The sequence below is a fragment of the Lagenorhynchus albirostris genome, chromosome 18 (genome assembly GCF_949774975.1).
Source record: "Lagenorhynchus albirostris chromosome 18, mLagAlb1.1, whole genome shotgun sequence".
In the NCBI taxonomy this organism is placed as follows: Eukaryota; Metazoa; Chordata; class Mammalia; order Artiodactyla; family Delphinidae; genus Lagenorhynchus; species Lagenorhynchus albirostris.
The window spans coordinates 397,429-422,821 of record NC_083112.1 but is presented as its reverse complement, the minus strand read 5'-3'; the positions used below and the strand labels follow the sequence as shown (position 1 = coordinate 422,821).

The window sequence follows — 25,393 nt, the reverse complement described above, 5'->3', positions numbered from 1 at the left end:
TTTCTAGCTAAAACTATAAACCTTCTAGGAAAAAATGTCGGTGAATATATTTGCGACAGTGGCATCTGCAGAGGTTTCCAAGAGAAGACACAAAGAACTAAGTATAAAAGAAAAAGTGGATATATTGAATTTCATCAAAAGTAAAACTTCAATTTACCAAAATAAAAATTTTAAATGGCTTTCTATTATTTATAGCATAAAATACAAACTCATCTTCCACTTTCATATTTTACATACTAGTTTTTTTGAGTCCCGGCCTTTGCTTCCTTCCTTTCATATATAGTGCACCATCCTTGATTAGTCTTAGTACACACCTGTAGCTTCAGTTACCACATGCAGTGTCTATTAGGGTCTTTAATTCTATTTATTTCTGTAGGCGGAAACGTGCCATTATGTTTTTGTTCATGCTTGGTTTATTATATCTAGTATGTTAGACTTTAACAATCTATTAAAGTTTTTATTTCAAAAGGTAATATATTCCTATTCAAAAGGTACAAAAAGGGCTTCCCTGGTGGCGCAGTGGTTGAGAGTCCGCCTGCCAATGCAGGGGACGCGGGTTTGTGCCCCGGTCCGGGAGGATCCCACATGCCGCGGAGCAGCTGGGCCCGTGAGCCATGGCTGCTGGGCCTGCGCGTCCGGAGCCTGTGCTCCGCAATGGGAGAGGCCACAACAGTGAGAGGCCCGCGTACCGTAAAAAAAAAAAAAAAAAAAAAAAAAAAGTACAAAAAGATGTGCTGTGAAACCTCTCCGTCTCACCCTTGCCCTGGCACCTGATTTACGTCTCTTTTGAGGTATCCGGTGTTACCAATCTTTTGTATCTTTTCAGAGAAATTCTAAGCAAATACATATGTATATTCCCAATTAAAAAAAACCAAAAAGCAAATTAATGGTAGTATACTAAAATCATTTTACGTCTTAACGTAAAGAGCGTTCTCCTTTACCATTGAAAATAGATGCATTATAACAGCTGCATTGTATGGAAGTGCCGTAATCTACCTAACCAAGCATTTACGTTATTTCTGCTTTTTCTGTATATAAGAAGTGCTCTCCTGAACAACCCTGTACATACCTCCCCTCTCGCAGTCATTCTGCATAGTCATTTAACATGTGGTTATTGAGTACAGCCTGTATAGCAGGCATGCACTAGGAATGAGGTAGTGAACAAAATAAATTCATCCTTACCTGTTTGTAGCTAATGTACACAAGCATATCTGTGGGATAAAGTCCTGCAAATGAAATTTCTAGGCTAAAGGGTATGTACTTAGTAGATATTGCCAGATTATCCCTCCATAAATATCACGACAATTTTTTTTTTCTTTTTGGCTGCATTGGGTCTTCGTTGCTGCACGCGGGCTTTCTCTAGTTGTGGCGAGTGGGGGCTACTCTTCGTTGTGGTGCGCAGGCTTCTCGTTGTGGTGGCTTCTCTTGCTGCAGAGCACGGGCTCTAGGCGCGTGGGCTTCAGTAGTTGCAGCACGTGGGCTCAGTAGTTGTGGCTCACGGGCTTAGTTGCTCCATGGCATGTGGGATCTTCCTGGACCAGGGCTCGACCTGTGTCCCCGGCATTGGCAGACGGATTCTTAACCGCTGCGCCACCTGGGAAGTCCCTGTCATGCCAATTTAAAATTCTACTAGCAATTTTAAGAGTGTTTTTTGCTCTTTGCCTGAAAGGTAAAAGATAAAAATTCGTGTTAAATTTAATTGAATTTCTTTTCTCTTTCCCTCTCTCCCACTCTCCCTAACCCTCTCCGTTGGGTCTTAGTTGTGACATGCAGCATCTTTTGTTGTGGCTCACAGCATCTACATTGTGGTGCGCGGGCTTCTCTCTAGTTGTGGCGTGTGGGCTCTAGAGTGTGTGGTTTTAGTTGCCCCACAACATGTGGGATCTTAGTTCCCTGACCAGGGATAGAACCCACATCCCCTGCATTGGAAGGCATATTCTTTTTTTTTTTTTTAATTTTAAAAATTTAAAAAAAAATTATTTATTTATTTTTGGCTGCTTTGGGTCTTCTTTGCTGCATGTGGGCTTTCTCTAGTTGTGGCGAGCGGGGGCTACTCTTCATTGCGGTGCGCAGGCTTCTCATTGCGGTGGCTTCTCTTGTTGCAGAGCATGGGCTCTAGGCATGTGGGTTTCAGTAGTTATGACATGTGGGCTCAGTAGTTGAGGTGCACAGGTTTAGTTGCTCCGCGGCATGTGAGATCTCCCCGGACCAAGGCTTGAACCTGTGTCCCCTGCATTGCCAGGCAGATTCTTAACCACTGTAACACCAGGGAAGCCCTGGAAGGCAGATTCTTTTTTCTAATTTTAATATTTGAATTTTATTTATTTTTTTATACCACAGGTTCTTATTAGTCATCAGTGTTATACACATCAGTGTATACATGTCAATCCCAATCGCCCAATTCAGCACACCACCATCCCCACCCCACCCCGTGGCTTTCCCCCCTTGGTGTCCATACATTTGTTCTCTACATCTGTGTCTCACCTTCTGCCCTGCAAACCGGTTGATCTGTACCATTTTTCCAGGTTCCACATACATGCGTTAATATACAATATTTGTTTTTCTCTTTCTGACTTATTTTACTCTGTATGACAGTCTCTAGATCCATCCACGTCTCAACAAATGACTCAATTTCGTTCCTTTTTATGGCTGAGTAATATTCCATTGTATATATGTACCACAAATTCTTTATCCATTCGTCTGTTGATGGGCATTTAGGTTGCTTCCATGACCTGGCTATTGTAAATAGTGCTGCAGTGAACATTGGGGTGCATGTGTCTTTTTGAATTGTGGTTTTCTCTGGGTATATGCCTGGTAGTGGGATTGCTGGATCATATGGTAATTCTATTTTTAGTTTTTTAAGGAACCTCCATACTGTTCTCCATAGTGGCTGTATCAGTTTACATTCCCACCAGCAGTGCAAGAGGGTTCCCTTTTCTCCACACCCTCTCCAGCATTTGTTTGTAGATTTTCTGATGATGCCCATTCTAACTGGTGAGAGGTGATACCTCATTGAAGTTTTGATTTGCATTTCTCTAATAATTAGTGATGTTGAGCAGCTTTTCATGTGCCTCTTGGCCATCTGTATGTCCTCTTTGGAGAAATGTCTATTTAGGTCTTCTGCCCATTTTTGGATTGGGTTGTTTGTTTCTTTAATATTGAGCTTCATGAGCTGTTTATGTATTTTGGAGATTAATCCTTTGTCCATTGATTCGTCTGCAAATATTTTCTCCCATTCTGAGGGTTGTCTTTTCATCTTGTCTGTGGTTTCCTTTGCTGTGCAAAAGCTTTGAAGTTTCATTAGGTCCCATTTGTTTTACTTTTGTTTTTATTTCCGTTACTCTAGGAGGTGGATCAAAAAAGATCTTGCTGTGATTTATGTCAAAGAGTGTTCTTCCTATGTTTTCCTCTAAGAGTTTTATAGTGTCTGGCCTTACATTTAGGAATTTAATCCATTTTGAGTTTATTTTTGTGTATGGTGTTAGGGAGTGTTCTAATTTCATTCTTTTACATGTAGTTGTCCAGTTTGCCCAGCACCACTTATCGAAGAGGCTGTCTTTTCTCCATTGTATATCCTTGCCTTCTTTGTCATAGATTAGTTGACCATAGGTGTGTGGGTTTATCTCTGGGCTTTCTATCTTGTTGCATTGATCTATGTGTCTGTTTCTGTGCCAGTACCATACTGTCTTGATTACTGTAGCTTTGTAGTATAGTCTGAAGTCAGGGAGTCTGATTCCTCCAGCTCTGTTTCTCCCCCTCAAGACTGCTTTGGCTATTCGGGGTCTTTTGTGTCTCCATACAAATTTTAAGATGTTTTGTTCTAGTTCCGTAAGAAATGCCACTGGTAATTTGATAGGGATTGCGTTGAATCTGTAGATTGCTTTGGGTAGTATAGTCATTTTCACAGTATTGATTCTTCCAATCCAAGAACATGGTATATCTCTTCATCTGTTGGTATCATCTTTAATTTCTTTCATCAGTGTCTTATAGTTTTCTGCATACAGGTCTTTTGTCTCCCTAGGTAGGTTTATTCCTAGGTATTTTATTCTTTTTGTTGCAGTGGTAAATGGGAGTGTTTCCTTAATTTCTCTTTCAGATTTTTCATCATTAGTGTATAGGAATTGAAGACATTTCTGTGCATTAATTTTGTATCCTGCAACTTTGCCAAATTCATTGATTAGCTCTAGTAGTTTTCTGGTGGCATCTTCAGGATTCTCTATGTATAGTATCATGTCATCTAAAAACAGTGACAGTTTTACTTCTTCTTTTCCAATTTGTATTCCTTTTATTTCTTTTTCTTCTCTGATTGCTGAGGCTAGGACTTCCAAAACTATGTTGAATAATAGCCGTGAGAGTGGACATCCTTGTCTTGTTCCTGATCTTAGAGGAAATGCTTTCAGTTTGTCACCATTGAGAATGATGTTTGCTGTGGGTTTGTCCTATGTGGCCTTTATGTTCAGGTAGGTTCCCTCTGTGCCAGCTTTCTGGAGAGTTTTTATCATAAATGGGTGTTGAATTTTGTCAAAAGCTTTTTCGGCATCTATTGAGATGATCATATGGTTTTTATTCTTCAGTTTGTTAGTATGGTGTATCACATTGATTGATTTGCGTATATTGAAGAATCCTTGCATCCCTGGGGTAAATCCCACTTGATCATGGTTTATGATCCTTTTAATGCGTTGTTGGATTCTGTTTTCTAGTATTTTGTTGAGGATTTTTGCATCTATATTCATCAGTGATACAGGTCTGTAATTTTCTTTTTTTGTGGTATCTTTGTCTGGTTTTGGTATCAGCGTGATGGTGGCCTCATAGAATGAGTCTGGGAGTGTTCCTTCCTCTGCAAGTTTTTGGAAGAGTTTGAGAAGGATGGGTGTTAGCTCTTCTTCCTTCAGTTAGTCATGGATTCCTGTTTCTGTTTTCTTCACCAGATAACCCCATCCATCTCTCTCTGTTTCACTTGCTGTCTTAGCTTAGACCTTTATCGCTGTGCGCAGTGTAACGCGCTGGCTGCCAAGTGGTGTCTGCCTCCTCTGTCTCCTCAGTTCTGGATGGCATGAGGTGAGACTCTAGCCTGAACCCCACTCCTTTTCCTGCGAAACCCAGTGTCATTGACATTCCTTTTTCTGCTGTCTGTGATAGGCTGGCAATTCTGTTTTGTTGATGTGTCTTGTCTCTTCTCTTGCATTGTTTCAGTTCTAGTAATGCTTTTCCCCCCTCCCCCCCCCCCCCGAGAGGCTTTGAAGCAGCAGGTAGCAGATTTACAGGAAGATTTGAAAAGAAAGGAAGGAAAATGGTCCAGTACACATGGCCGTCTTAGAAGCCAGATAGAAATGTTGGTCAAAGAGAACACAGACCTCCGGGAGGAAATGAAAGTGATGGAAAGATTCCGACTAGATGCCTGGAAGAAAGCCGAAGCCACCGAGAGCAGCTCCAGGATGGGTCAGTGCGCGACGGCCTCGAGAAGAGACGGGTCCAGGGTAGGTTTTGTCACGTTGGGGAGATGCTAAATATTTGAGCAGTCAGATTCGTAGAAACGGAGTAGCAGGGTGGGTGCCAGGGCTGGGGGGAGGGGAGAATGAGAAGCCGTTGTTTAGTGAGGGCAGTTTTGCAAGGTGAAGAGTTCTAGAGGTGATGGTGGTGATGGCTGCGCGGTGGTGTGAATGTACTTAACGCCAGTAACGTGTACATCTTAACGTGGTTAAGATGGTGATTTTGTGTTCTGTGTATTTTACCACAATTAAATACTTCTTTTGTGCATCGCTATACAGATAGTTTTCAAATTCATTTTTATAATTCTTATAAAGGAATTATAACACAGTAGGCGGGTAATCTCAGTTAAAACAGGGTAAAATTTTTGCAGAGATTTTTTTTTTTTTGCATATGATCCTTTTAAATCAAGTATTTGGTTTTTTATTCGTCTGTATTCACAACTGTGATGTGCCGGTCATGGCTTTGAGGCACTGGAGACCAAGCAATGAATAAAACAGACAAACTTCCTTGTCCTCTTGGAGCTCGGATTCCAGCCATGGGAGAAAGCTGAGTGAAGCATATGGTGTGGGACGTAGTGGCGAGAACTCGGGAGGGAAAGCAAGGAGGGGGATCACCGCTGGGCGGAGTGTGTTGCGGTTTATACAGGATGGCTGGGGAGGCCCTCCTGAGAAAGCGACGTTGGAATAGTGGCCCGAAGAGGGCGCAGCGAGCCGGGCTGAGACGTGGGCCAGGAGCCCCGAGGCTGGGAGGACCAGGGTCCGTGAGGGGCAGAGCAGCAGGTGGTACCAGAGACGGGCTCGAGGGTGGTGGTGCCGCTTTCGTTAGGCCTTAGTAACTACCTGTGAGCGTCGCCTTTTCCCTCTGAGTCAGACGGGGAGCCCTGGCAGGGCTTGGACGGAAGGGGTGGCCTCCGCCTCTGTGTTGGTGAGCCCACCCTCCCTGCTGTAGACATGCGAGTGGCCTGAAGTGGGCGTCTGGGCGCCATCAGGACACCAGTTGGGGGGTTGCTGCAGGTGGATGGGGTTTATTGATGAACTGGGGATGGGGTGTGACAGCAGGAGAGGGGCGGGAACGGCTTCCAAGTTGAGTGTGGTTTTTTTGGCCCTTTACCGTGAGTCCCCGCAAGAAGAGAGCACGCTTTTCCTGCGGGTGTGGGTGTTGGTTAGGAGCTCAGGTTAGATCAGGTGAGCTCGAAATGCCTACTAGACATCAGGTGGACATCAGGCGGGGCTGTGCGTGTCCAGAGAAGCTCAGGTTGGAGCGAGAAGTTTGGGGCCCTCGGAACGTGTGGGAGAGATCGCTCGGCTGAAGGCGTGGACGGGGAAGGGTCCTGGGTCCTGGCCAGGTTGTAAGAAGATGGCGGGGAGGAGAATGAACCCGAGTCTGAAGTAAAGGAGGCCAGTGTGGTGTCCTGAGGGCCAAGTAAAGCAGCAGAGAGGCCCGTGCCCCAGAGGCCGCTGCCGAGTAAGCGGGGGACTGCAGATGGGTCCTCGGATATGCCGGGTAAAAGCCTGACCGGCTAAGAGAGCGAGCGGTTTCAGGCAGAGTATAAAGCGCTGTGGAGAGGTTTTGCAGTAACAGTAAGGAAATGGGGCAGTAGCTGTAGGGGAAGTAGTTTTTTTTTTTTTTTTTTTAAGATGGGAAAGTCAACATGTGCTTATGTATTGGTAGGATTGATTCAGTAGGAAAATACGGATGCAGGAGAGAGTGGGCGGGTTGCCGAAGCTGCGAGCACAAAGGAGAGGAGACTGGGTTTGGGGGAGTGGAGGCGCCCGCCCGGTCGGGAGCTCGATGTCCGTGTCTGGTGACGGGGCCTCAGCCGTGGACCTGGGGCTGGACGTGTGGGGTCCGTTGGTGGGACGTTCCCCCCTAACCCTCTGGTTTCCCTCGGGGAATGGAGGCTCGGGCATCTGCTGAGACTGAGGATGGAGGCCACTCTGGGAGGCTGGAGGGGTGGATCGGGGTCCACGAGAGTGGAGAGCAAAGGGCGAAGTGTGGTCTGACTCCTGGGCTGCGCTAGGGGCCCATGTAGGTTAGCGATTGTATGTTTCAAGTGGGAATTGTTTGCGTTATTTTTCCTTATTCAGCTCTTTGGGTGTAGGGTGGTGGAGAGTAATTGATATTTTAGCAGAGGTGTGGTCATCCAGGTGAATCATACAGAGTGAGAGGGGCTGGAAGTTGGCAGTATGTAAGTACAACAGGAGTGCCCGCAGTGCACCATGAATTCAGGCTGCTCAAGGAGGGCATGGGTTTTGGGGGACACAGAAAACATGTGGATCAGTGAATTGTGGGACCGTGTGGGCTGTAAGCATTGTTGGAGTGAGGGTCTCAGAGGGATGAGCTGGAAGGACAGGACACGGTAGTTAGAAGATGGAATTCTGCCCCCCATTTTATTATGAAAGCTGCCCCGAATAGAGCAAGTTGAAAGAATAGTTTGATGAACACCTGAGTACCCACCTAGATCCAGCCATTGTTCACATTTTGCCGTACTGCTGTATAGGTATTTTGCTGAACCATTTGAAGGTAATTGCAGAAATTGTGGCAACTCACCCCTAAATACTTCGGCACTTTATTAAATGGCACTGGCTTTTTGGATAATTTTTATTTATGTCCCACATTCTGGATTCGAATGCTTTGAAATTGATACTTTTGCAGTTCTTAATCGCAGATACTGATAATGACTAGTTCTAGACTTTGTCCATTGGAGCGCATGGCCACGGTGGGAGAGAGCAGGTGTAGAGATGGCGGCTAAGGTATTGGGGTGGCTTCTTCTGGCACGCGGGGTCCACGGACGTGAGACTTGCTGGGGCAGGGGTGGCTAGGGAGGAGAGAAGGAGGGTCTGGTTGGAGGTGGTGGTGGGGAGCAAGGGGGACCTCTACCTTGACCTCTAAATCTGGGGGCTGCGGAAGGGGCAGTGGTGAGCAGTCTTCTGCTGTCTGACCGTGAGTTCATGTCCTCTCCTCTGGCCGCTCTGGTAACAGTCACAAAAACCTGTTTTGTTTTACATGGTCTGTTATGCCTTCACTTGAGGATTGCATGTATTTCCAGAGGCGGCGTGTGCGTGTGTGTGTAGCTCATTCCTAGTAGCAGCTTGTTCGCTCTGGCCTGTAGCAGTAAACGAAAACAGCATAAATGAACAAACTTAAAACATTCCCATTGCAAGCTGAGTTCTGTTAGTTTCATTCCTTGTACTAACGTGTAAACTAATACTAATTTTATATTCAAAATTTTCTCATACTATAGAAGTCATCAGTTCGATTTCAAAAGAGTCAAGTTTCTTCAGGAACCCAGGCAGAAAAGTACAAAAAAACCTATTTGCCAACACAAGGTAAGATAGTTGCATGATCTTCTTTTAAAATATTTCAGGAATTTAAAGAGTGGAGAATTTACACCCAACTTAAGAAATAAAACATTGTAAATATAATTGAAGCCCCTGTGTATCCTACTCCCAGTTAATGTGCACCCTGACAGCATTCCCTTTCTTATTTTTCATTCTTTTACTACATTGTGTCCGTAAATCAATATAGTGTTGTTTCATAGTTCATCCCTCTGCAGTTTGCTGCTTTCTCAGTATTTTAAGACGTAGCCTCATTAATACATATAAACTCTAGCTGTACAGATTCCATGTGTATTTGCCACAGTATATTTTCTTGTTGGCGGGCATTCAGGTTTTCCCCCAGTTTGTCACAGAATGAACAAGTCTCGGTCATGTGAGTTTCTGTCTGACACATGTCAGGAGTAGGATATTGGGTCACATCAGGTTTGTGCCACTTTAGGAGGCTTTCCCTTTGCAAAGCGGTTACCAGTTTCTTTTTTTACTGTCAGCAGAACATGCTCTTTGTGCTTGTCAACACTTGCTCTGCTCAGACTTTACAATTTTGGCTAGTCAGATGGGTGTGAAATGGTGGGTCAGTGTAATATGCATTTCCCAGGTTACTGATGAGGTAATGTGAGCATCTTTTCATATTTAGTGGACATTTGGGTCTCCTCTTTTGTGAATTGCCTGTTCATTTCTTTTGCCCATTTAAAACTCTGTGTGTTTGTGTATGTGTATGTTTTTCTGTATTGAAGTTAGTCATTCTGCATACTAATCCTTTGTCATTTGTAAGCACTGCCAATATCTTCTGCCAATCTGTATGTAGCTTTTTGGTTTGTGGGTTTTTTTTTTTTTTTTTTTTTTTTTTTGCGGTACACGGGCCTCTCACTGCTGTGGCCTCTCCCGTTGCGGAGCACAGGCTCAGTGGCCATGGCTCACGAGCCCAGCCGCTCTGCGGCATGTGGGATCCTCCTGGACCGGGGCACGAACCCGTGTCCCCTGCATCGGCAGGCGGACTCTCAACCACTGCGCTACCAGGGAAGCCTGGTTTGTGGGTTTTTTAAAAAAATAAAATTATTTATTTTTGGCTCTGTGGGGTCTTCGTTGCTGTGCGCGGGCTTTCTCTAGTTGCGGTGAGCGGAGGCTACTCTTTGTTGCGGTGCGTGGGCTTCTCATTGCGGTGGCTTCTCTTGTTGCGGAGCACGGGCTCTAGGCGCGCGGGCTTCAGTAGTTGTGGTGCATGGGCTTCAGTAGTTGTGGCACACGGGCTTAGTTGCTCCGCGGCATGTGGGATCTTCCCAGACCAGGGCTCGAACCTGTATCCCGTGCATTGGCAGGTGGATTCTTAATCACTGTGCCACCAGGGAAGTCCCTGGTTTGTGTTTTTTATATACATGTTTTTCCTTTTAATATTGAAGTTAATCAATTTTTTTAAAAAATGGTTTTTGCTTTTTGTGACAGATACCCTTCTCAATCGTCAGGTCACAAATATGCTATTTTCTCCCATGAACTTTTGTTTTCACAACTGGGTCTTTAAGATCTACCTGGCATTTTTAGAAATTATTTCTGTGAATTAAATTTATAAAAGTGGATATAACATATGCAGTTTGGCAGTTATAAAGGAAATACTTGGGTAACCACTGCCTAGATAAAGAAATAGATTAGCAGCATCCCAGAATTGACCCCTCCATGATTATACTACATTGCTTTTCCCTTTCATAGGTACAGCCCTAAAAAAATGTTTTACTTGTTTTTCAGCTTTCTGAATAGAGTTGTACTGTATGTATCGCATTGTCTTCTTTCACTACCTAGTTTTTTTTTTTTAATGCATCTTTATTGCAGTATAATTGCTTCACAATGCTGTTAGTTTCTGTTGTACAACAAAGTGATTCAGCCATATGCATACACACGTCCCCATATCCCCTCCCTCTTGAGCCTCCCTCCCACCCTCCCTATCCCACCTCTCTAGGTCATCGCAAAGCACGGAGCTGATCTCCCTGTGCTATGCTGCTGCTTCCCAACAGCCAACTATTTTACATTCGGTAGTGTATATATGTCGATGCTACTCTCACTTCGCCCCAGCTTCACCCTCCCACCCCATGTCCTCAAGTCCATTCTCTATGTCTACCTCTTTATTCCTGCCCTACAACTAGGTTCATCGGTACCGTTTTTTTTTTTTTAAGATTCCCTATCTATGCATTAGCATACAGTATTTGTTTTTCTCCTTCTGATTTAATTCACTCTGTATGACAGTCTCCAGGTCCATCCACCTCACTACAAATAACTCAATTATGTTTCTTTTTATGGCTGAGTAATATTCCATTGTATATATGTGCCACATCTTCTTTATCCATTCATCTGTCGATGGACACTTAGGTTGCTTCCATGTCCTAGCTATTGTAAATAGAGCTGCAGTGAACATTGTGGTACATGACTCTTTTGGAATTACGGTTTTCTCAGGGTATATGACCAGCAGTGGGATTGCTGGGTCGTATGGTAGTTCTATTTTTAGTTTTTTAAGGAACCTCCATATTGTTCTCCATAGTGGCTGTATCAATTTACATTCCCACCAACAGTGCAAGAGGGTTCCCTTTTCTCCACACCCTCTCCAGCATTTATTCTTTGTAGATTTTTTCATGGTGGCCATTCTGACTGGTGTGAGGTGATACCTCATGGTAGTTTTGATTTGCATTTCTCTAATGATTAATGATATTGAGCATTCTTTCATGTGTTTGTTGGCAATCTGTATATGTTCTTTGGAGAAATGTCTATTTAGGTCTTCTGCCCGTTTTTGGATTGGGTTGTTTGTTTTTTTTAATATTGAGCTGCATGAGCTGCTTGTAAATTTTGGAGATTAATCCTTTCTCAGTTGCTTCATTTGCAAATATTTTCTCCCGTTCTGAGGGTTGTCTTTTTGTCTTGTTTATGGTTTCCTTTGCTGTGCAAAAGCATTTGAGTTTCATTAGGTCCCATTTGTATATTTTTATTTCCGTTTCTCTAGGAGGTGGGTGAAAAAGGATCCTGCTGTGATTTATGTCATAGAGTGTTCTGCCTATATTTTCCTCTAAGAGGTTTATAGTGTCTGGCCTTACATTTAGGTCTTTAATCCATTTTGAGTTTATTTTTGTGTATGGTGTTAGGGAGTGTTCTAATTTCATTCCACTTACTGAAGAGGCTGTCTTTTCTCCATTGTATATTCTTGCCTCCTTTATCAAAGATAAGGTGACCATATGTGTGTGGGTTTATCTCTGGGCTTTCTATCCTGTTCCATTGATGTGTATTTCTGTTTTTGTGCCAATACCCTAACTGTCTTGATTACTGTAGCTTTGTGGTATGGTCTGAAGTCTGGGAGCCTGATTCCTCCATCTCCGTTTTTCTTTCTCAAGATCACTTTGGCTATTCGGGGTCTTTTGTGTCCATACAAATTGTAAAATTTTTTGTTCTAATTCTGTGAAGAATGCCATTGGTAGTTTGATAAGGATTGCATTGAATCTGTAGGTTGCTTTGGGTAGTATAGTCATTTTCACAATATTGATTCTTCCAATCCAAGAACATGGTATATTTCTCCATCTGTTTATGTCATCTTTGATTTCTTTCATCAGTATTTTATAGTTTTCTGAGTACAGGTCTTTTTCTCCTTAGGTAGATTTATTCCTAGGTATTTTATTCTTTTTGTTGCGATGGTAAATGGGATTGTTTCCTTAATTTCTCTGATTTTTTGTTGTTAGTGTATAGGAATGCAAGAGATTTCTGTGCATTAATTTTGTATCCTGCAACCTTACCAAATTCATTGATTAGTTGTAGTAGTTTTTTGGTGGCATCTTTAGGATTTTCTATGTATAGTATCATGTCATCTGCGAACAGTGACAGTTTTACTACTTCTTTTCCAATTTATATTCCTTTTATTTCTTTTTCTTCTCTGATTGCCGTGGCTAGGACTTCCAGAACTATGTTGAATAATAGTGGTGAGAGTGGACATCCTTGTCTTGTTCCTGATCTTAGTGGAAATGCTTTCAGTGTTTCACCTTTGAGTATGATGTTGGCTGTGGGTTTGTCATATATGGCCTTTATTATGTTGAGGTAGGTGCCCTCTATGCTCATTTTCTGGAGCGTTTTTATCATAAATGGGTGTTGAATTTTGTCAAACGCTTTTTCTGCATCTATTGAGATGATCATATGGTTTTTATTCCTTAATTTGTGTATATGGTGTATCACATTGATTGATTTGCCTATACTGAAGAGTCCTTGCATCCCTGGGATAAATCCCACTTGATCATGGTGTATGATCCTTTTAATGTGTTGTTGCATTCTATTTGCCAGTTTTTGTTCAGGATTTTTGCGTCTATATTCATCAGTGATATTGGTCTGTAATTTCCTTTTTTTGTGATATCTTTTTCTGGTTTTGGTATCAGGGTGATGGTGGCTTTGCAGATCGAATTTGGGAGTGTTCTTCCCTCTGCAGTTTTTTGGAAGAGTTTGAGAAGGATGGGTCTCATCCTTCTGTAAATGTTTGATGGAATTCTGTAAATGTTTGATGGAATTCGCCTGTGAAGCCATCTGGTCCTGGGCTTTTGTTGGTTGGAAGATTTTAAATTACAGTTTCAATTTCATTGCTTGTGATAGGTCTGTTTATATTTTCTAATTCTTCCTGGTTCGGTCTTGGAAAATTGTATCTTTCCAAGAATTTGTCCATTTCTTCGTGGTTGTCCATTTTATTGGCATATAGCTGTTTGTGGTAGTCTCTTATAATCCTTTGTATTTCTGTGGTGTCAGTTGTGATTTCTCCTTTTTCATTTCTAATTTTATTGATTTGCATCCTCTCCCTTTTTGACTTGATGAGTCTGGCTAAGGGAGAGGAAAGAGGAATGATTTAGCCGCCATGATGCTGACTTCACCTTTAAAAGTTCCCAGATTTCTTTCTTTAATGTAGTTGAATTTCACCTTTTTCCTTTATGGGTGGTGCTTCTTGCCTTAAGTCTTTACCTATCCTGAGGTCATAAACATATACTCCTAAAGTATCTAGCTGTTCCAGCATTAGTTATTAATTTTGACATGTCATTTTATAAGGTGCTCACAGTGGTGGACACCCATCCCCCTCTGTTCCTCCCAGTGAGAATGTGCTCAGAGGCTTGTTCATGACGTTCACAAACAGCTGAGAGAATTAAGCTTGATGAGCTCCAATACTGGTTCTGACTTGACTTTTATTAGTTGACAACCTTGGCAAGTTATTTAGCCTCTCAGCTTTGATTTCCTCACCTATAAAATGAGGCTATTAGTCTTTTCTACGAGGCTGGTTGTAAGATTTAGAGATGATGTAACACGGAGCTCAGACTGCACTGTGGTTCTTTGTGCCTCTGAGGTGGAGGAAGGTGTTCATTTAGCCAAATCTGTGTGCACTCCTTGATCCCTTTTTTCTTGTATCCTAACCCCCCACTCCCATCAATCCCTAAACTAATCCTGATGTTGGTATTTTCTGAATTAAGTAGGTTGAACCATATGACATTGCTAGCACTCGGCTGTTTGGGACCCACGGGTCAGTGATTTGACACAGTACAAACACTGCCGTCTCCACAGTCGCCCACCAGCCTCCTGACTGGACTCTGCCTCTGTTCTTCTTCTCTAGTCTATTCTCCCTGGAGCATCCAACATCCATTTTAGTGTTTAACACTTAAGTCAGATCCTGGCACTTGAGCTTGAAACCCTTCAAATTTGGGAGTGTTTATAATACCCATTGGCATATAAGAAGAAAATATTAGAACTTCAGTGTATTTTTAATATCACTTTGTTGTTGGTGGTGTCTGTGTGTATGCACATACATGCTTATTTTATAATGTATGAACGTGTACAGTACATGATTTGTGTGTTGGTCATGATCTAAAAAGTTTAGACCACAGCCATTAGGTCTAGATTATAATTAAATACCCAGTTATTTGTTTTCAAGCCAAATTCTATGTGTATTCCTGGATGCTTCTATTATCTGTACCCCATTCCTACCCTCTAACTAAAGTCCTGGTGATTGTCTCCAAAATACCTTTGGGTCCATCTGTTAGGTTAGTTGAGCACCTTTCTCCAGATTGTACACTTTCAAAAAACAGATACTTTGCGTTTCTTGGTCATCAGACTTAAGTATTTGAATAAGTATTTGAATTTATACAGTGAAGAACTCCTAGGAATTAATAACGAAAAGTACTAAGACTTCCTTAAATAATGGGTAAAGGACGGCAGTTCACAAAAGAGTGAACTAAGGAGATGTTTGACCATAGTATTGAGTAAACTTAAAACTTTCAATTAAATAATAAAACTAACTCTGGTAATTATATTCTAACAGGCAATCCATCTCGAAGATCCAAGTCTGTGTCTCGTGATTTAGGCAATTCGGATAAAGGACAAGTAAATCTCTTTATGTTTTTATATATTAAACATATTATTCAGGCTTAAAGTTGACTGGTTAACTGGCTTAAGTTTCTAAACCATTTATAAAGGAAGCTTTTTACTTAACATTGTAAATGTTTTCTATACAACACCAAATACTAGTCATACTAGAATCCTGTAATAGTGGAATCTGGCTTTTGGACTAAGTGTAAGTTTTAGCTGCTTGAGATTTTTATTACATGTAATGTAGGACAGACGGAGAGCCTCTTGTCCTTACAGACAGCCTTACCCAGGGAGCCACCTGAACCAGTGAACTCTCCAGATCCTGAATGTAAAGACGACGATGAAAAAGAAGAAAAAGAAGAAATTCAGGGAGAAATCAGCCATCCTGATGGAAAGGTTAAACTTCTTTCTTTAAACCAATGAATACTATAAAAAATGAACATGGGTTAAAATAGAGTTGAGGGGCTTCCCTGGTGGCGCAGTGGTTGAGAGTCCGCCTGCCGATGCAGGGGACACGGGTTCGTGCCCCGGTACGGGAGGATCCCACATGCCGCGGAGCGGCTGGGCCCGTGAGCCATGGCCGCTGAGGCTGCGCGTCCGGAGCCTGTGCTCTGCAACGGGAGAGGCCACAACAGTGAGAGGCCTGCGTACCACAAAAAAAAAAAAAAAAAAAAAGAGTTGAAACAGATTCTGAAATAATTGATCTTCAAGACTTGATGGGGCTGAGGACCTTGGCACATGACTCGGTTTGAACCTTGGGACCCTATGAAAATACTAAATGGACAGCATGCATTTAGCTGCCATTTCTAATTTAGAGATGATGCAACAAAAGGAGGAATACAATCCAGTTGCTTAAACTCTTGTTCTTTCTCCAGACATAGCTAAGAAGCCTTGGTAATCCTTGGTACTTTTCAAAACCTCAGTTCTCGGCCCTACCCTTCCTGCAGGCTTCCTTAAATATTTCCTGGATCAGCTGCTCTCCACCCCCAGCCTGACAATTTTATTCTTGTGCTTAGGAAAGGTTTTGAGTGGGAAAACGGCCTGGCTGGGTGTTCCAGCTAAAAAGTGAAAATGACAAGAGGAGGAACATAAACAGGGTTACTGAGGAGGTGATGAGGGAATTTTTCCTCGGGTTTATAGAACATGTACTTTTCCAAGTACTCTAATCTGATCCACTTTAATAGAAATCAGAAGGCCAAAGTTCACTGCAAATCTTGAGGAATGAGTGAAGGACAAGACCAACAGTCAGAAGTAAGTTGTTAGGCTCTTCCTGTACAAACTCTACTTCAGGATAACAAATTGTTGACGAGGGAAGGTTTTCTTTTTTAGAAGAAGAATCGCAGCTAATGAATGGAAGAGGAATGAGAAAATTAGAGAATCCCCAGTTTACAATTTCTGATGACACGAGGGTCTAGGTAGTCATCAGTGGCTCCTAAAACCTTAGACGAAAGGTTGACGGATCTCGTGATGCCACCCACTCAGTGCTGAGGTCAGGAGGCAGCGCATACCTACTGGATTTCTGGACGTGCTGCCATACAAGGCCCACTGCTGCACCTAAAAAGTACTCTTGTCAGAGTAATTCAGCTGGAATTTAATCAAGCCTCGAGAGCTAACTACTGGGTTTTTTAAGGAAAAAGTGATGTGGGAACATGTTTAATGACACTATAATGGAAAAGCAATCAGCCAAATCCAGAGTGTGGGAAATGTTACATATTCAGTGACCCAGTTCCTTCAACAGTTGTCATTAAAAAAGGGGGAAAGGAAGGGACCATTAGAAATTGAGGGGAGAGACACATCAAGTGTGTGTGGATCTTGTTTTGATCCTGATTCAAGTAAACTGTAAAAGGCCTTCTTTGTGTGCATTTATGGAAAATATGGTTATGAAGGAATTAATTACAGCTTATTAGGGATGATAACGGTTTGGTTATGTTAAAAGTACTTCCATTAGAGATACCTGTTGAAATGTTTACAGGAGAAGTGATGTCTGCAGTTTGCTTGAAAAAAAAGTTTGTTTTGGGGGAACAGGTGACCTAAGAACAGTGATGTGTAGATAGGTGAAGCTGATTATTATGAACTTATCAACTTTTCTCTCCCTCTGAGAAATGTTTTAATTTTTATTATGAAAAATGTCAAAGTAGGCAATTAAAAGTATTAGGGATATTTTTGTCGTGTGGTCTCAGGAAGTTTTACATATTGATAGTCCTGGTTTTTCTTTTTTTTGTAGATAGAAAAAGTTTATAAGAATGGGTGCCGTGTTATATTGTTTCCAAATGGAACCCGAAAAGAAGCGAGTGCAGATGGAAAGACGGTCACTGTCACTTTCTTCAACGGTGATGTCAAGCAGGTCATGCCGGATGGGAGAGTGGTAGGTTTCCACGGGCGTGTTTTGTCCGTAGCGTAAACACCTCTGAAGAGGAGGCAGTGCTGACTCTGTGTCTTTGCAGATCTACTACTACGCAGCCACACACACCACCCACACCACGTACCCAGAAGGACTGGAAGTCTTACATTTCTCAAGCGGACAGATAGGTGAAAACCTGCTGTGCCCTCTCAGTTATTACATTCTTCCTTTCTTTAAAAATAAAATATTTATGGTAACCCCTTTTTCTACAGAAAAACATTTCCCAGATGGAAGAAAAGAAATCACGTTTCCTGATCAGACTGTCAAAAACTTGTTTGCTGATGGACAAGAAGAAAGCATTTTCCCAGATGGTACAATCGTCAGAGGGCAACGGTACGTTACCTGTTTTGTTTCTAGATTTTCTAGTTTTCAACTTTTATTACCAGTTGAATTTTAAAAATCTTAAAACATTTGTGTAAGTCATTCAACATTTCACTGAGTTCAGAATTTGAGAGCAGGTGAGACATGTTTTCAGCATTCTGGAGTTTAGGATGAGGTTGAGATAAATGCATTGTAACGTCTAGGATAATCTTTAGCCTACAGACCTCTAAAGGGTGTCTGAACAGCACTTCACGAAAGGCAAATGGCAAGTATTTGTTTAGAAATCAATCTGGTGAAATTTGAAAACAGTGAGTGAGACACAAGGAAGGAAAGCTGCCCTGTCAATTTTTAACAATAACCAGACTCTGTATTTTGATTATCTGGGTCTCCCTGTCCCAGCGTAAGCACTTTACTCTCTGGCCACCCTAAGCCAATTCCTTAAAATCAACAATTATCTTTCTTTCTCCTTCTGAGTGTTAAATGTCTTGAAGTTAGAGTCAACTTCTTCAATCCACAGTGAAGAGCATCTTATAAGCACCATTTTAATTGAAACCTTGGTGGAGTTTTGTCAAATCGAGAGTCCTGTTTTTAGTTTCACCCTCCTCTCCTGGAGTGTAACAGTTTAAGTACCCATTAACTTGAATTCTGTGATATAAACTTGGCAATAATGTAGGAACTTTTCATGGTCATGATTGTGTTTTTCCCTTAATGTGGTCTGAAACTTTATCTGGTGCTCAACTAAAGATTTTCCTCAAACTTTATTTCTTCTGTGTACAGTACACTTTGATTTTAGAAACTTTTCAAAAAAATTGACTCAATTGAAATTTTCTGTAGTAGAAAGAAAATAATATGAAAAGGTCCCCATATCCGTCTGTCCATCTTCAAGTATTAACTCATGGCAAGTCTTTTTTCATCTACACTAAAGCACATCCCGTGTATTAATTCATTCAGGATTATCATGTTTTAATTGAGATATAACTGACATAACATTAGTTTCAGGTGTACAACAAAGATTTGATATTGGTATATATTGCAAGATGATCACAGAATTCTAGTTAACTTCCATCATTACACATACTTACACATTTTTCTTGTGATGAAGACTTTTATTCTCTTAGCAGCTTTCAAATATGCAATTCATTCAGGATTACTTTGCCGTTTTTCACTTATAGCAGTGGTTCTCGAATCAGCTGGAGGGGACTGTTCAAGAGCAGGTTGCTGGGCCCCAGCCAAATAATTTGCGTTTCTAATGAGCCCTTGGGTGATGCTGACACCCTAGGGCCACACTTGATAGGGCACTGGCTAACACTTGTATGTGGCACAGAGCCATTGTGTTCATATAAAATTTGAGAAATAACCAAAACAGAAAAAACCATTCTGTGCTGAGGAGTCCCAATTATACCTATATAAGGACCAGGGATGTTCTAGGAGAAGGAATAACTGCCAGAGTTCTCCTGCTGTATATACTCCGTATTTTTAAAGAAATTAAATTCTACTTTAAATTTACAGAGATGGCAACAAAATCATAGAGTTTAGTAATGGCCAACGAGAACTACACACGGCCCAGTTCAAGAGACGGGAGTATCCAGATGGCACTGTTAAAACTGTGTATGCAAACGGTCTTCAAGAAACCAAATATTCATCTGGTCGCGTAAGAGTTAAAGACAAGGATGGTAATGTTCTAATGGACACAAAGTTGTCATGATCCTTGTGTGTGGCTAATCATGAAATAACATTAACTTGATTTTCTTCTTTAAAAAATGTACATTTTTCTTGTGGATTCTGTGGTTTAATTTATATGTACTGTGTGTATATATAAATGGAAAAGATTGTTTGGAATTTTTTCATAATGTTTGAAATGCACAGGGACAGCTTTCATTTTTAGTTCACCTACCTTGTCTTTCTATGGTTCTAACCAGTATAGACTTTTAACAAGTGGATGCTTTCATTGGTTGGAGATGGTTATGAGAGCCAAGAAGTACAAGAAGCACAGTATCACAGATTTTCCCACCCCCTGCCAGGCCTATGAAGGGCTTGCTTAGAAAGTTTACTGAAGGAGTAAGAGGATTTCTCCAGTCAAAATATTACTGTGCTCAATTAGTACTAAAAGTAAAGCATTATGAAAGTTTACTGAAGGAGTAAGAGGATTTCTCCAGTCAAAATATTACTGTGCTCAATTAGTACTAAAAGTAAAGCATTATCTACCACAGAGGTCACAGAATTGGAAGTTAAAACAGTGACTGAGTACAAATAAACAGTAAAACAAACAGGCAGAAGAGTTCATTCTATGAGTGCAGATAAATCTCATGGGAGGAAAAAGCAGTTGTCACGAGGGTGACAGCTGAGAAAGGCGGGGCGTGAAAACTAACCAGCCAGTGTTAACTGATTGATTGATAGACCACAGGTGCCTTGACCTTATTACCTGTAAGGCGGGGCTGACAGAAGCAAGATGTCCTTGAAGGGGTGGGGGGCAAGTCACCTACAAGTAGATTTACATAGTAAGTTTGGCCTAGTCACTTAGTGCAGTCTGACAGTAGTGCTGGCAGTAACTCAGTATTTTTAAAAAAGCCACATGTATTAATTCCAGGTGATTTAAAACTGAGTAACAAAAAACTTTTCAAAGAAAATAAATAATTATATATATTACCTCAGGAATAGAGAAAGATTTTTAAATTTTATTTATTTTTTTAATTATTATTATTTTTGGCTGTGCCACACCTCTTGGGGGATCTCAGTTCCCAGACCAGGGACTGAACCCAGGCCACAGCAGTGAAAGTGCCTAACCCTAACCCCTAGACCCAGGGAGCTCCTGAGACAAAGATTTTTAAATGAGACACAGCACAAACCTTAAAAGGTTGATGAGTCAAAAGTTTGTTTGTCCAAAGATAACACAAAAGAGAGTAAAGTCACAGCCTAGGAAAAGAAACACGTATCTGACAAAGGATTAGTAACCAGAATATATAAAGAATCCCTATTAGTTAAAATAGGTAATTACAAACAAAGGATATTAATAAGCAATAAACTAAAACCAGTAAATGCATATTTCAACAATGAGGTACCTTTTTACGTTCGTGTCATAAACTGGCAAACAATGGTCTGGCCACACCACATGCTGGCAAGGAACTTGGACTACTGATGGTAGAATTAGCTGGTAAAATCCCTTTTTTGGAAAGCAGTTGCCTCATGACCTAGTACTAAATTCCACTAAAGTATATTTACTAGAAAACCCCTCACAGGTGCATAAGGGGTTGTACAGTAGAGTATCTGTAATTGAGAAAAAACTGGTAACGACCTAAATATCTTAACAGGATAAATTATATGCACAGATGGATGTAACAGTGAAAGTGAATAAAATAGAGCTATGCATACCAATATGCGTTATATAGTGGAAATAAAGTAGGGGAAAAAGGTAATTGTGTGATACTGCACACACTTAAAAATATACAGAGCTCTTGTTTATGGATGTGTGCATATACAATAAAATTATAAAGCGCTATATAAGAATGATAAACACCAAATTCACAGTATTCACCTCCTCTGTAAGAAACAGAATGAATGGGGAAGGGTAGAACAGGGGCCTACAACCATGCTGATGATGTCTTATTTCTTCAGCTGAATGTACATTAGTTATAAAATGAACTAAATATGTTTTTTCTAACGTGCCTGAAATATTTCATTTAAAAATTACAGTAAAATAAAATAAGTAAATACTTGAAAGCAAATATTTATTAACTTTTTTTGAACAATTCCTAACAGTTCAGCATGTAAAGAACAGAAAAAAAAAGCCCAGCACTATTGCAGAACAAGTCAAGAAAAATAAGCCTGAAACGGTCTACATATAACAGAAAACTTTCTTCTGGGCTGCTATAGATGCTCTGTACTGTAAACCTGAAAAACAAAAGGTGTGTTATTTTAAACCTTTGCTTAAGGTTCAAATACAGTTACTGAATCACATTACATTTATGTGAATGGATAAAGAGTGAGCTGTTTACCGAAGGACTTTAATAACCTTGTTATCAGGGCACTGATTGTCCAGTAGTGCTGCACGTGTAGCATAGAGTTCTGTGCTTAAATTATTCATAGTGCCTGCTTTCTGCTGCTCTCCTCCTTGCCCCCATAACCATCTGGCACCATGAATGGTCAGGACAGCCGTCCCAAGTGTCTTTATAGCTATGGAACCTCTCTGTTGCTGGTACTCAATAGGTAAGAAGGGCCTATGAAGGAGAGATCTACAAGAGAGACTCTGGTCGAGCTTTGTTGTCATTCCTTTGACAAGTCAAGGAAAGGCCAAAGGTGCTTTTCAGGGCAATTCAGTATGAATCTCTGCTACATCAGTCACTTGCCGTATGCTGACTATAAGGGTGAACAAGAAGTCGTGGTACTTACATCACTCATCTTGGTCTGCAAGCCCCATTTCTACTAATGACATATGAACTGGATACCGTTCATCTTCATATAATGTCACTATTTGTTCTGGTACCTGAGCCTAAAATTAAAAAGATACATGTCAAGAAAACACCATCATGTCTTTGCTGCCTGTTCCTCCTACAACTGGCAGGAGGGACAAGGCATTCTCTAAGTTTATTTATAATTTATACGCTGTTACTTTCAAAAGGTATCTTGATGGTTTCTTGCTAAGTCTCATTCTTTCCATCTTTTACTTTATTTAAAATGTAACTCTCCCCAAAGTTTTCCTAGATTGAGCCAGTGGGCTTTAATACTACCATCTCTGTTAAAATTCATTTACATTCTACACATAAAGCATACCTTTATGCATACAGTCAGCAAATTTTGAGTGTTACTCATAGAGGTGAATACACATGTATTTATAAGAACATCTGTTATTTTCACTGGCTTCTTGAGAGAAACCCTGCATAAGCTATTTACACCACTGCACACACGGGAACGTGGTATGTACAGAGGTTTTGAAAAAGCACTTTCTAGTAATAGCACTGCTCCATTAAGAGCTCATTCTTGTCACAGCCAGTATATCAGAAATCCCCCAGATCTCGGGTCCCCAAACCAGGGCGAGCTGGACTGAAACAGCAGTGGTGAGGACTAGGGTGAACCGAAGAGCATGCTCCCACCTAGAGGGACTGCTGTTGCCCCGCTGGTGCTAGCTGTCATTCCAGAAGATTTTGTAGTACTTAGAAATAAGACTTTTTGTATAATTTTCCAATTTTATAACAGCTGTGCACTAAATCAAACATGGTTACAAGCCAGATATGGCCTTTGCGCCACCCCTTTGTGACTAAGCCTCAAGTAGAAAGCATATTTATACCAAGCATGATCTGAATTTTCTTTTCTGGACCTTCTACTGCATTAAACAATTCAAAGTCAGTACAGTTATGAGCACCATTTGAACCTTTCTCTGACTCTGACCAGAATCCCCTTTCTGGTCTTTTCTACTTTTAGGATGCAGCTCAAATGTCACTTTCTCCCGGTCGTACTTAACTGAATAAGCACTCGAGTGCCTCCTAAGCAGGGGCTCAAACACCCTACCCTGATCTCTCCAGACAGAATTCATCGCTCCTGCTTCTCTCCCCACACCCACACCCCAAAGATACCTATACCTTTTTTATAGCATTTATTTCATTCTACCTTGTATTAGTAGTTTACATGTTTTCCTCATTATCAGTTCTTTGATTACAGGATACTAATCTTGATCATTTTTCATCTTAGTCATTACATCACTGATATTTTATATCATTGCAGGGCTAATCAAAAGGTTGTAAAATATAAACTAAGACATTTGAACAAGCCTTAAGATTAATCCTATAGTATTTACAACATCAAATGCTTTAAAGCGTTTTTGCATCTAGAGCTGCAGAGATAAAAAGCACTTTAGAAAGTTAACAGGGATCCTTGAAATAGCTTTGAAAGTATTTTGGCTAATTAAGACAGATATTTACCATGGAAGAAGCATAAAGTTGTTTTCCTTGAAGACAGTCTATCATAGCCCACAACGCTTCCATGCTCCACTTGGGACAGTACGGTATTCTTGCCTTTCCTACATCTCTTAAGGGAGGTTTAAACCCTGCCAAGAGAACCTTTATGGCTCGGGCTGGATACTGCATAAGATGAAGAGGAATTTGACGAAGTCTGTCACAAAAGAAATCCTTAAATTAAAATGTTAGGAATGTCACAATTAGAGGAAAAGTTAATGGTGTTGGATTTGGCAGTGATTCTTGGATATGACACCAAAAGCACAGGCAACAGAAGAAAAAATTTTGATAATATCAAAATTTAAAACTGTGCAAAGGGCACAATCAACAGAGTGAAAAGGCAACGTACAGAATGAGAGAAAATACACATTAAAAAAGACATTTCTCCAAGGAAGAGAGATATAAATGGCCAACAAGCAAATGAAAAGGTGCTCAACATCACTAATCATCAGGGAAATGCAAATTAAAGCCACAATGTGATTTCACCTCATACCCATTAGGATGGCTACTATTAAGCAAACAAACAAAAACGGAAGATAAGTGTTGGTGAGGATACAGAGAAAAACTGGAACCCTTGGACATTTGGTGGGAATGTAAAGTGCTACTGTGGGGAAGTTTGGTGGTTCCTCTAAATACTAAGAATAAGCATATTATCCAGCAACTCCACTTCTGAGTATATTTAAAGCAGGGTCATGAAGAGATTTTTGTACACCCATGTTCATAGCATCATTCACAATAGCCAAGTATCCACTGATGGGTGCATGGATAAATAAAATGTGTTATATACATATGATGGAATATTATTCAGCCTTAAAAATGAAGAAAATTCTAACATATGCTATGACATAGTTGAACCTTGACATCATGCTAAGTGAAATAAGCCAGTTACAAAAAGACGTATGAGATACCTACAATCAAAATTCATAGAGATGGGAAAGCGGAACAGTGGTTGACAGGCTGGATGAAGAGGGAATGAGGGATCGTTTAATAGGCAAAGGGTTAGTTTCAGTTTTCCAAAATGAAGAGAGTTCTGGAGATTGGTTGCACTAACAATGTAAAGAAAGTTAACACTACTTAACTGTACTTCTAAAAATGGTTAAGATGTTAGATTTTATGATATGTGTATTTTACTACTATTAAAAAAGTATCACAAACAATAATAAAAAAAGTTGGAAAATAACAGTGTCCGCAAGGATGTGGACAAAATGGAACTCCTGTGCGTTGCTGGTGGAAATATAAATAGTATAGCTACTACGGAAAAGTCTGGCATTTCCTGAAAAAGTTAAACACAGAATTATCATATGGTCCCGCAATTCCATTTTGAGGTGTATAATACCCCAAACAGCTAAAAGCAGGAACTCAAAACGGCTCTTTGTATGTCAGTGTTCATAGCATTATTCACAGACCAAGTGTCCATCAACAGATGAACAGATAAACAAAATGTGGTATATACGTAAAAACGGAATATTATTTAGTCATAAAAGTAATGAAATTCTGACACATGCTTCAATTGGATGAACTCTGAAAACATCATTCTAAGTAAA

The 25,393-nt window shown here is 40.8% G+C and overlaps 2 protein-coding genes across 5 annotated transcripts in view; one reads left to right on the top strand and one right to left on the bottom strand.

The window, feature by feature from the left end:
* Positions 1-22,385, top strand: part of CENPJ (centromere protein J) — a 56,649-nt gene extending 34,264 nt beyond the window's left edge. For 2 of the 4 annotated variants that reach the window (XM_060128937.1, XM_060128933.1), the window contains 9 exons: positions 5,235-5,477; positions 8,735-8,819; positions 15,136-15,197; positions 15,459-15,578; positions 17,407-17,547; positions 17,627-17,711; positions 17,796-17,916; positions 19,414-19,577; positions 21,661-22,385. In XM_060128937.1, coding sequence (XP_059984920.1) covers positions 5,235-5,477; positions 8,735-8,819; positions 15,136-15,197; positions 15,459-15,578; positions 17,407-17,547; positions 17,627-17,711; positions 17,796-17,916; positions 19,414-19,577; positions 21,661-21,746 — 1,107 coding nt within the window. In that variant the 3' untranslated portion in view covers positions 21,747-22,385. Of the gene's footprint in view, positions 1-5,234; positions 5,478-8,734; positions 8,820-15,135; positions 15,198-15,458; positions 15,579-17,406; positions 17,548-17,626; positions 17,712-17,795; positions 17,917-19,413; positions 20,020-21,660 lie in introns of those variants that run through there. The other 2 variants (XM_060128934.1, XM_060128936.1) reach the window with 2 other exon arrangements.
* The window catches only part of RNF17 (ring finger protein 17), a 102,980-nt gene continuing 99,239 nt past the window's right edge, over positions 21,653-25,393 (bottom strand). The window contains exons 32-34 of the mRNA XM_060128932.1: positions 23,817-24,006; positions 22,291-22,390; positions 21,653-21,792 (exon numbers count right to left, since the gene is read on the bottom strand). Of these exons, the coding sequence (XP_059984915.1) occupies positions 22,292-22,390; positions 23,817-24,006 (289 nt within the window). The 3' untranslated portion in view covers positions 21,653-21,792; position 22,291. The remainder of the gene's footprint in view (positions 21,793-22,290; positions 22,391-23,816; positions 24,007-25,393) is intronic.